Source organism: Rhinolophus sinicus, linkage group LG03, assembly GCF_036562045.2.
Source record: "Rhinolophus sinicus isolate RSC01 linkage group LG03, ASM3656204v1, whole genome shotgun sequence".
NCBI classification, from domain to species: Eukaryota; Metazoa; Chordata; class Mammalia; order Chiroptera; family Rhinolophidae; genus Rhinolophus; species Rhinolophus sinicus.
Genome location: NC_133753.1, coordinates 153,668,877 through 153,681,467, shown reverse-complemented (window position 1 = coordinate 153,681,467; position 12,591 = coordinate 153,668,877). Strand labels below are relative to the sequence as shown.

General features: G+C 33.1%; 1 protein-coding gene across 5 annotated transcripts in view; it reads left to right on the top strand.

Annotated features, from left to right (window-relative positions):
- Positions 1-12,591, top strand: part of TNPO1 (transportin 1) — a 78,316-nt gene that overhangs the window by 39,297 nt on the left and 26,428 nt on the right. For all 5 annotated transcript variants that reach the window (XR_012495097.1, XR_012495096.1, XM_019728092.2 and 2 more), the window contains exons 7-11: positions 2,074-2,155; positions 4,795-4,917; positions 6,751-6,869; positions 11,783-11,843; positions 12,362-12,530. Coding sequence is in view for 3 of the 5 variants with exons in the window: in XM_019728092.2 (XP_019583651.1) it covers positions 2,074-2,155; positions 4,795-4,917; positions 6,751-6,869; positions 11,783-11,843; positions 12,362-12,530 (554 nt within the window). In the remaining 2 variants the exon portion in view is untranslated. The remainder of the gene's footprint in view (positions 1-2,073; positions 2,156-4,794; positions 4,918-6,750; positions 6,870-11,782; positions 11,844-12,361; positions 12,531-12,591) is intronic.

The window sequence follows — 12,591 nt, the reverse complement described above, 5'->3', positions numbered from 1 at the left end:
CGTATTTACTATAAAAGTGTTTTTCCTCTCAAAATAACTGTTGGACTTTGAGACTGTAGAATGAGGCAAAGGAAATAGTTTTATTCATCATATTACTTAATTTAAAATCAAATCCATTTTATTTTTTTTAGTTATACTAGCAGTACATAAATTGGGTTATGATTCTTAGCTCATGACACATTCTCATCATTTCCCATTTCCATTTAGTCTTTAGTTACTTATTAGTTATTTTCAATAATAAGTTCAAATCCACCACCCAAAATAAAAGCTGTCCTTGACAACAACCTATATCTAATCCCAACTTTATCCTTTTCTTGAATTTAAAAAAAAATTTTTATTGCATATATGTGTAAAATTTATATACTACTATATATGTAATTTGTTTAACTTTATAAAAAGTATTATACAAAATTTAGTCTTTGACTTCTTTAATATTATGTTTCTAAGATCATCCATATTATTGTGTCACAATAGGTCATTTGTTTTGACTACTGTATACTATTCCTTTGCATGACAGTTACACAATTTGTTCACGTATTCCCACTCACTGGCCTTTGAGTGGCTTCCAGGTTTTTGCTATTGTGGCTAGTTCTAAAAACATTTGTATGCTATCTCTTTTCTATTTTCAAGAGTTTCTCTTAGGAAGACATAAAATCTTAAGGAATTTCTGGAAAACGACATGGGAATGAATAACTCAAGGAAATAACACCAAACTGTTTTCCAAAATGATTGCATTAATTTATACTCTTCATTAACAAATCAAAATATTCTCTGGGTACACATATTCAGCTTTTAGTAATGTCACATTTTAATTTTTGCCAATCAAACAGATCTAAAATGGTTATTTTATTATGGTCTTGATGGTTTTCTTCTCTGTCATGAAACATGTTGAACATCTTGTCATGTTTGTTGGCTCTACATGCTGACTTTCTGTTCTTTTTTCTGTTGGGTTATTAGAAGAGGAGGCACACAGGATAGATAATAAAGATAATTTCATGATAAATACTTTGGAAAATGAGAATAAGGGGTTAGACAGTGATTCACAAGTATTTTGTATGGAAGGTTCTCTGTAAAGGTGATATTTGTGCAGAGACCCTGAACAAAGTAGTGTAGCATGTCTTTGAAAAATCAAGGTGAAGACCATTTTAAGAGTGAGAAACAAGGACAAGGGCCCTGGAGTTAGGAACAAGCCTTTTAGGGTGACAGAAGAAAAAAAAATGTGTAGCGTAGTAGGAAGTGAAGTTCAGAGGGGTAGAGAGTAGCCACATTATAGTGTAATGTCCAGGCTAGTGGTCAGCAAACTGACTCATGGGGATCAAATCCAGCCATGACGATGAAGTATGAGCTAAGAATGGTTTTGTATTTTAAAAGGTTGTATTTGGGGGAGGTGGGGGTGAAGCTGCCACAGAGGCCGTATGTGACCCACAAAGCTTAAAAAAATTTTTTTTTAAGTGGATTGTTCTATTGGAGCATTCTGAGCAAGGATTTAATGTGATCTTACTCGTGTGTCAAACAGATTTTAGTGGGGTTTGGCACCGTGGAAGTCAGAAAACCAGTAAGAGCCTATTGGAGTAATCCTTGTTGGGAGATCATGATTTAGAATAGAGAAGAGTGGAGGGTAGTAAGTGATTTGATTATGGATATATTTTTAAAGGTAGTGCCATTAATAATTACTGTGGAATTGAATTGGGTATGTGAGAACACAAACTAGACTATTCCCGCTTTTAGTGTCAAAAGGAATATGTAGGTAAATCTGTAGGTATATAAAGTAAATTTCAGTATGCCCCCACCCTTCAGAGATGCACACTATTAAAAATGTGCAGATGTCCTTTCAGACACTTTTTACTTTCATAGAAGCAGTAACGTTGCTCTGCAAGCTGCAGTTTTCCCTTAATATTCATATTCTTTGTTAAAACACGGAGAAATTTAACTCTTTGAGATGTGAGTGTGTGTGTATGGCTATACATATACCATAATAGTCTTGTGAAGGAATGTTTAAGTTCTTACCAAATCTTCTATAAATAGAAAAAAAGATGTGATGAGCATATGTTAAATTTTAAATTTTGTTTCTAGATCTCACGCTGTCGCATGTGTCAATCAGTTTATCATCAGTAGGACTCAAGCTCTGATGTTGCACATCGATTCTTTTATTGAGGTAAGATTAATCCTCCCCCTTTGTTTTTGAGAAGGTTAGAAAATGTTAATTGCTTTTATAACTAAACTTTAACAGTGTTACTGATTTTTCCTCTTGTATCATGATATAAACATTCATTGTAGTGTGTTTAATATGTTCACTATAAAAATTTCTGCTTCAATATACTGTTTAATTGCATATGGAAATTAAATCTCCCAGCTCATTTGAAACATAAAACATTCATTGGTGCAATTGAATAAATTTAACTTGACAATGAATCTGAAGGCACAGACTAAAAGGAAAGGATAGTAAATCCTCACTTTACGTTATCAATATGTTCTGTGACTTTAAGGAAAAGAAAGTATAACGAAACCAGTTTTACCATAGGCTAATTGATAAAAATGAGAGTAAGTTCCTACTGCATCTCATCAACGTTACAACAAAACAACATTTGAGGACATGCTGTACTTCTGTTTTTCTCTTGGTTTCTTTCCATTATAAAATTGGAAGTGTCGGGGGAAAATTGGCTCTTAAATCTCAAGTATTTCTAAAGACATTTTCAACTTTTACTAAAAGCAGAAAGATAAGAGCATAATTTTCTGGCCATAAACCCTAAGCAGTAGAATTCCTTTTCAGAACTTCTGCCACTTGATAACAACAATTGTGAAAGGAGTTTTTAAATTCTTTAAGCACTTCACTTTTACTTTCATCAAATGAAATTAGTTACTGAGGTCCTAGTATGTGTCAGGCACCTCCATTTCATTTCATTTCATTTTAGCTTTTCCTTAAAAAAACCCTTCAGAGGCCATTCTGATGTTTCTGTTGGAAAATTATAAGGGGGAAAAATCGGGGGTTTACTTGTTTTTTTTCTAATTTCTGAGTAACTACTATGAATCAGGCACTGTGCTTGGTGCTAGGGATGCATAAATTTTATGCCTCAAAGTGTTTTCGGGCTAGTTTGATAGAGAGGGTAGTGGGTAATATTAGAGGTCTGGAGTAAGACTGCCTGTGTTTAAATCCCAGCCCCACAACTTAATAGTTGTTAACCTTGGGCACCTTGATGAACAAATATTTTCAGTTTCATCATCTGTAAAATAAGGCTAATAATAGGTCTACCTTGTTGGATTGTCATAAAGTTATTTGCAATAAATAAATTGGAGCAGTGCTTGCTGCAGAGTGCGTACTCTACATGTTAGCTACTGCTATTATTATTTTTAGAAATTATAATGGTATTTCCTCTTACTATTCTTCTTTAACAGCTTAATTAAGAGGTGCCTGACACATACTAGGCCCTCAGTAACTACTTGGTAAATTAATAAATGGATTCATTAGTTTCTTCAGTTATCAGTGCTTCCACCAGGGGCTGATGTCATGTCTGCTAAGTTTGATAATATTGATGGAAGGTATATTGGTTGCTAATATATATACGTCCTTAACATACCTTAGCAAAGCTGGGTTAAGACAACATCAACTTTAATGAAAGGTGTATATCTAACATAAGCAGTGCCTTCTGGGAAAACAGTATTCTTTGACCTTGTAAAATATATCTAATTAAAAGAGGAACTATAGAGTTTTGCAAGCATTAAATGTAGAGGCAGGACTTGGGGAAGTCAAAGTTTTTGAAATGCTACAACAGTACTTCACAGACTGTCATATTTGGTATTTGAACTTCTCCGTTGTCTTACCCCTTTCTTGTAAGATTTCAGGGTCAAATATTTGAAGACATTTTTGTGATTTCCTGGGAAAAGACAATTGGAGCACATGGATTTTATTTTTTTAATGATCTTTTTACTGCTTTGAATATGTGTGTGTATGTTGTGTTTGCAAATAAAGTAAAATCTCAGGAGTAAGGAGAAGGTTGATTGTTTTTCCTTCACACTTCCCCACTTGCAACCTCTACAAGCAACAACTTATTCTTGTACTGGAGGTTGGTATAGTGAAATAAATGTGGACTTATTCATGATTCCATGGAAACCAAATTCAGATCCCCCACTGGCTGGCAACTTAACATCTAAACTTCCATATCTTAATCTGTAAAATTTAATAATAACATCTTGGAGCTGTGAAGATTAAACAAAATAGTCTTGTTTATTCACATTTTTTTTAACATTGTTGAGAAACTTATTAACCGCATAAGATTGATTGCTACTTTTATTTTCTCAGTAGTTGAATCAATAAACAACAGTAGTTTAGGGTTAATCTTTAGAAACTCAGTACATATTTCCCAATTATTGATGCTTTGGTAGAACTTGCACCTATTACCACCTTAAAAATAAGAGTTGCTAGGAATAATCTCTTGACGGACAATAATTTTGAAGAGTAAATCAAATTGTATTTTAATGATTGTCTCTACTTCTGGATGTGCTGGCTGAGTGCCCCTATGTGTAATGACATGCTTATATTCTCACAAACTAAAAGTTAACCTCAAACACAACCAATCATACTCTATCAGATCATATACCAAAATCATAATTTTTGGCAATTATCCTACATTTGTCTTATTTTTTAACCTAAAACATTGTAGGCCAATTAATTCACTCTTTATTTGTACTATCTTAGAGTTGTTTAAATGTTACCAACTTCAGATTACTGGTTATTATTTATAAACCTTCTAATATATTGGAGTACTTAACTAGAAAAAAATGTTTCTTGTGCAATAGAATCTCTTTGCATTGGCTGGGGATGAAGAACCAGAGGTACGGAAAAATGTGTGCCGGGCACTTGTGATGTTGCTTGAAGTTCGAATGGATCGCCTGCTTCCTCACATGCATAATATAGTTGAGGTAACACAAGCCATTTAAAGGCTTTCACCTCGTCTTTCCCTCAAGAAAAACTTGGGCACAAAATGTATAATGTGAAACCATTGTTTTCTAATATTATTTAACACGTGGGGGGTCTATGAAAAAGTTATGATCATCTTAAAATGATAAATGATTTTTCTTTCATGAGATTTAAGATGTTGTAAAGGAGAAAAGTTATTTAAAGGAGTATATACCTTTTAACCAAAATAACTAGGAAATATTTAGATTATTTGTATTTATTAGATATGGGTTAGACTAAATCATCGATATAACTTGGGTACATTAAGTGGCATATTCTTGTGTCATTAAGAGTTTTCTACCCATTACTGGTAAAATTGATCTGATCAATTATGATTTATGGTAACAATGAGATTTCTGAGTAGAAAATACATAACCATTATAGTTAGTTCCAACAAACCATTTAGCTTTTAAAATACAATTAGGATAATTTTACTAGGAAGTCCTAAGTACATTGATCACAGTTTAGCCATATTTAAAGGGAAGGAATAAATAAGATATAATTATTACTAGAACAAAATAATTTGAGCAGTACCCGGTAATGCTAGAGTCAAACTATACCACTTAATTTTCATATTATTGGGTATAGTTGTATATATAGCTTTTTAAGTGGATTAAATAGTATGTTTCTATAGCCTCCCTTTCATTTCCAGAGGTCCATATGGTATGAAGAGGGAAGATCTTTTTTTTTTTAAAGGATGGAGTGTAAGACCTGTTAGAAAAAGGCTCGCAACATTAGGAAAGATGATTATAGAGAAGCAAGCATATGTTGCAGTATAAGATGGGGATAAATGACAGTTCTCTGATGAGCCTATTCCCTCTGTAAAGTATTTAGAAGAATCGGGTTGCTTGAAAGTTTAGCAAGAGAGTTTTGAGTTAAAGACATGTCAGCATTTGCTAGGGCCATATCACATCTGGAGAGCCTAATTTACAGTGCTACAGTTCTTTCTTCAGTGATACTCAGCATAGTAGAACATGGTATGGAATGTAACAGGGAGCAGTTGGCGTGTCAAAATTGTTGGGTGCCATAGTTTGTCATGAGAGATGTTTGAATCAGGCAGAGGATGTACAAAGAATTCATCAGTTGACCTCAATTGCAGTCCCAGGTACATTGGGAAATCATACATGACTTTGATTATGTTTATTTTGTTTTTGCATATAAGGGTTTTTTAAAGAGGGTTAGACAGTATGCCTCTGGATAGATTTGGGGTCAGATATTCCTCCAACTAAAAGTGAATATGTCTCAGTATGTTCAGAGGACGTGATAAACCTATTTTGTTGGAAACTACAAATTATAGTTGCACTGAGAAGTGTCACTACTTTCCAAATTGTAAATAATTAACGTTTGTAGTTGTATAATATGTATATATTTCTTTAAATGTGTGAAAGATATACATGCAAGAGACAGTTTGAGTGGTTATTAAAAGAGTCTTAATTTTAAGAAAGGTTTATGGAGTTTTTTATTTTGATGTTTCTACAAAGACTTAATGTTTGATTATTAATACATTTTTTAAAATCTCAGTAGTTTCATAAAACAAAATGATCCATCCTTACAGAAGCAGATAAACAATACATGTATTGAACAGTTTCATTAGACAACATTCTAAAGCAGCAGTTCTTCAGTCTGGCTGCATTTTAGAATTAAATAGGAAGCTTTTTTGAGAATCCAAACGCTAGTTTGAAAACCGTTATAAAGTAGAAGGCATAGCAGAGGACCATTAACTTGCTGAAATAAGAGTAGGTTTATTTTCATTGTATGATGTTAACTAATTAATATTGAGGCTTCTTTGTTTACAGTACATGCTACAGAGGACCCAAGATCAAGACGAAAATGTGGCTTTAGAAGCCTGTGAATTTTGGCTCACTTTGGCTGAGCAACCAATATGCAAAGATGTACTTGTAAGGCATCTTCCTAAGTAAGTGTTTCTTCTTGTGCATGCTACCTTGTTCTTAAATTTAATAGTGGTTCCTCATTTTTATGTTGCACTCTTCTGCCATCAGGGAATTAAGTTCTAAAGAAGTCAAACTTAATTTTATTGTTGGTAATAAGTAAAGAGATTTTTTTCAAGAGGCAATTACGTTTTTTTAAAATTACATGAGTATGGTTTATTCTAAATTATACTTAATTTTGGATAATTCATGGCACAGTTCTTTTTATAATCCTTGTAATTTGACCATGGACTCTGCTGAGTTTTTTCCCAAAAAAGATTTCCCACTAGGTGCTATGCTGTGAAATTTTTGGTTAACCTATTGTTAAACCTGTTTTTAAACAGGCTTAATGAATGATGTTAGATCAATTTTTTAAATATTTTTTTCAAATTTTATTGAGATACAATTGACATAAAACATATTAGGTGTACAATGTAATGATTTGATAGATGTATTAAAATCAGTCATTTTAAAAGTAATGCTTGCTTTTGAAAATAAAGTGATATAGGATATAGGAAGAAAACTGAAATGCAGGGAACTTCAAATCTGGATTTTCACCACCCCTAGTAATCACTGTTAGTGTTTTTGATATGTTGCTTTTGTTTGTTTGTTTCTGTGTTAGTACCATATACCAAATCAGGGTGTTTGGGGAATAATTAAATTTGATAATGTATAAAACATTTAACATGGCATCTAGTTATAGTTAGTTCTTAAAATTCTGCTTATACTATTTTGTAGTTTGCTCTTCAGTTACTATATGTTGTATGCATTCTTCCATGTCATTAGTCTTTAAACCATGTATGTACTATTCCGTGGACTACAATCGTGGTGTGCGTACTATGTATGTATAATTGACTGTTCTGTTCAAGTTTTTTGTTTGCCCTTTTTCTTTTTAATCAAATAATCCTGGAGTGAGCATCTGTCTTTGTCTATAAGTGGTTGTTTCTTTCAGGTAGAATTCATAGAAGCGATTTTTGCCAAGGTTAAAGGGCTAAGCATTTGAAGATTTTTCATAAATATTCCACATTGTTCTCTATAGTGATGTGAGACCAATTTATACCCCATTAGCAGTATCTCATCCTATCACAGCTTTTGTCAGCTGTTATAATTTCTCTAATCTTAGCTATCTGGATGAGCAAAGAACAAAAGCACTTAATGTGTTGTAGTGTTAGTGAAGTCATATTTTTTTTCAGATGATTGCAGTACTTAGATGTTCTCATTTTTATATAGTCAGTTAACTTTCTTTTCCAATAAATTCTTTCCCCACCAAGAAAGCAGCAGTTCCACCTATGTTCTAGTCAATCTGAAACATAATGTGCTTAATGGATTCTTTTTCTTCAGGAAATCCATATATTAGTCTTCCTTTTCTCCCTAATTTGTGGGGGAGAAATATATCATTTCACTTTTATGATATATTTATTTTTTATCGTAGAATCGTACAATTCTAAAGGTCATATAAACAAATAATTTTTATAAAAACTGAAGGGCTTCTATTAGTGAAAACCTAAGCTATCACATTAAGAGATATTGCTGATAATACACAATTATAACTAGGTGCTTTAACCTGGCATTACACTAATAAAATCTAAATATCCTTAAAGTAAGCAGGAATTTGGTAGTAGTGGGCTAAAAAATCAGCACTCCCATTTTGCTATGCTAATTAGTGCAAACATTAAACAATTCATGCCAGTCATAACTGGGTTTGACTCATGTCTTCCAAACCAAACCATTGGTTTGTGAACCATTTTTATATCAATGTCAGTCTGATGCGGAGATTACCAAAAAAAAAAAACACGTGATTTTTAAAAAAGCTTGTATTTCCTTGCTCTGTTAACCAGACTCTTGTTTATAGTATGAGCAAAAAAAAATGTTTGCTTAGGAATCAAAATTGTATATGTAATGAGATCTCGTATTGATATGCACTCACATAGAAAGCACTCATGTAACGGATGGATAACATTAAATTCTTTCATCTGTTTCTGGGCTATATAGTCTGTTCTTTTTTTAACCAGTAGTCTTGATTATTAAACATTTAATCATGTATTTTGTTATCTGGTAAAGCAGGGTCTTCGTTTCTTTTTCTTTTTTCCCCAAATTATTTTGGCTTTTCCCACCTTTATTCATGTGTATTACTATCTCCAGGGGCTATTGTGGTTAAGCCATGTAAACCCAATGCCCAGCACATATTTAAGTAAACTTTCATTGTTGGTATTAACATCATTGCCTTTCCATGATGTTGCACTAAAATTGTCTTGTTTTCAGTTGGCTACATGAGGCTTAATAACAGTTAGATCTGTTCAAAAATAATGGGCTGCCTTGGATGACTGGATTCATCAGACACACGTCATTGCCACATGATCACAGTTAACTCTCGTATCTCTTTCCAACCTTGTTTTGTTTTGTTTTGTTTTGTTTTCTCTTGCCCAGCTTTATTAGTCCCTTATATCCTGCACATCTTTTTATTCTTTCTCGACCTGGCACAAACATGATCCACAAATAAATTAATTGTTGACTGTAAACCCTCAACTACCCTGTATCTCCTGCTCTGGATTAATTGAACGGTGTTTGCTTCTTGTTAAATACTGTTGGGAAAATTTATACTGCCAAGAAGATTGATGGCTATAAAAATCCATGGTCTTTAACATCAAGTGGACCTTTCACACTGTCTGCCGATTTTTCTTGTTCTAGATCAGCTTTTATCATCAATTCACTAGAACAACTGTCTCAAAACTTTGTCACTCTTCTGAAGTTCCCTTCATTGATTTTGAGCACTTCTCCTTTTTTGGGAACACAAGTGACCTTTCCTTTTGTCCCAAAACTTAAAGATATATTTTCATGTCCTTTTCCTAACCAATCTTTCTATTTATGGACTTGGATAATTGTTTTCTTGTCCTCCAGGCTCTCACTCCAACAGACAGATATATTCTCTTACAACTTTCCCCTCTCTCTTGCCTCTTTCTCCGTAACTTTTTAACTTGCTGCAGTTTCTTCCATCTTAAAAAGATTCAAAAAATAGATGGGGCTCCCTGTCTTCACTTCTTTACCTCACCGAATGTTAACACTTCAGTATTTTATAGCCTGCCATCTGTCCTCACCACTTTTCTGAAATTGTTAAAGATCATAAATGATTTAACTATTGGTAACCCAAATGTACCTGGTTCTCCTGCAAAATGCCTGTAGCTTACAAAATATGGTTCTGTGTGTTACAGATAATTATCTAGTTACGTTATACCAGCTATAATGTTAAATAACTATTAAACTTTCTATTTTAGAATTTAAAACTTTGAACATACGTGAAAGTTTGGCTGGCCCACATCTTTTATCCCTATCCAGGAAATTTTAAATCGCACTGCTTCTATTTCCCTGTTAGCATTCATTTAGTTAATGAAGGCTTTTAAAGTTAATCTCATTGGTAGTTAAGTTGTACTCAAAATTGGTTTCATTCATGTTTATTTAATTGATGTTAAAATATATATCTATTTGAAGTAAGGCCTCAACAAAGACTCAAGACAATATAGAGAGTGAAAGTTTCTTACATCTGGTATAGGAAAAGAACGTTATCTTTGGAGTCAAGCCAAACTGGTTTTGAATTCTGACTCCCGTTTATGTAAAACTAAGGACCTTGGGGATATAATGTAATCTCTGAGCCTTAGTGTACTCATCTATAAAATGGGAATCATATCACTTTTCTCACTAGGTTATAAGGAAGGTGCTTATTACAAGCCCACAACTGGCACTCATGGTTATGAGTTTCTTTGCATATTCATACTTTTCCCAAGCCATCCATAACAAATAAAGTAGACTTTGGAAGCAGAGGACTGTGGACATTGTTAGATATTTCCAGTATTCTCATACCTTTTATCCCAGTGGGCTCTTTTAAGTGTATGTGGTGGACCAGTGAGAAAACAAATCATCAAAGCTTAAACCAGTCAAAGCTTAAAACTATCATAGCTGCAAAAGGAACTGAAGTTAGCCTTTTGACCTTTACTTAGTGTTTTGATAAATATTTTTTAAACTATATTATAAATATTCCAGTATACCTGGAATTTTATGTTTGCAGATATCATGGTTCTAGTTTAATGACTACATAATACTTCAGATTGGGTGTGATACCCTGATTTATTCAACTGTTTTCTTAGTAGAAATTTAAATTTCCTAACTTTATCAAAGGCTATAATATAATCACTTTGTCCATTGAGCTCTTCTTTTCATTTTTGTATTATTTCTCTTGGCTAAATTCCTTTAGACTTACTATATATTACTTTCATCTTCTTTATTAAAAGGAATACAAATACTGAATGTATACTTATTTTTACAATGTCACACCATTTAGAAATAAAACAAAAGATGAATTTTGTCCCTTTTTCACCTACTCGACTCCTTTCTCCAAAGATACCAATTTCTTGTATATCATTCCTAGATAGTCTGTGTTTACAAGTAATTACATGGGAAATTTCACTATTTTTAACTCAAATGGAATGTGCTGTATGTGTTTTATACCTGGGGTTTTTGTTTGTTTTCAACTTTACTGTAATTTATTTTAAACGAGGCCTAAATTGTGCACGTTTAGATTGTTTCCAGTGTTTTTGTTACTGTATCAGAGAACATTGGTCTTTTAAAAAATGGGAGTGTTTGTTGGCATATTTGGGATAAATTCTTAGGGGAGAAATTGCTATTTATTTATAAGTACTGTTGCCAAATACCCCATCCAGTGGAGCCCATGCATGAGTGTGTAAAAGGTCTGAGATATGTATCAGTAATACTCATCATTTGAGAAGGGCAGACAGCACAGAAAATTCTCTAAGATAATATTAGTGGTGGTTGTCTCTTTAGTATTGGTATACAAAAGGTTCTTAAGACTTCTTAATTCTGTTGATCTTTAGATCTTCTTTCTTTATAGGTTGATTCCTGTGTTAGTGAATGGCATGAAGTACTCAGATATAGATATTATCCTCCTTAAGGTAAGGAAACGCTGCTGGTGAATAGGGAAGGTTATTTTTATTGACTTAGTAAATCTTTGAATTCAATTAATAGAACATTTATTTAGAATAGACCCTATGTAAACAGACTTCCTGTTATATGCTACAGAGTTCAAAGATAGAAGCAAACATAATGAATTTGGGTAGTAATAGATTCTAGCTTAATTGGAACTAGATGGTGACACTAGCAGAGTTAGCATTAATTTCCCGTTGATTCCAATTATTTGGTGTTTATTTTAAAATACCTTAAATATGATCTGAATATGATATGCAAGTAATCTAGATTATACCAGAGGATGCGAGGCAACATAATGTGGTTGAAAGTACCTGATACCTAACAGGTGTTGTGTAATCTAGTCTCCCCTTCACAAAGAACAAATGAAGACATGTAGTTGAGAATCCTGTTGGTGACCCCATCTCTGGATATTCTGATTCTTTTACTCATGTACTTATTATTAGCTTATAATGAATATCACTAAAATTTTCCCTTTGAAACAAAGGGTGATGTTGAAGAAGATGAAACGATTCCTGATAGTGAACAGGATATAAGGCCACGTTTTCATCGATCAAGGACAGTGGCTCAGCAGCATGATGAAGATGGAATTGAAGAGGAGGACGATGATGACGATGAAATTGATGATGACGATACAATTTCTGACTGGAATCTAAGTAAGTCAGAGAGGGAAAAGCACAGTTACCTGCTTTGATAACTTTATTGAGAAATAATTTA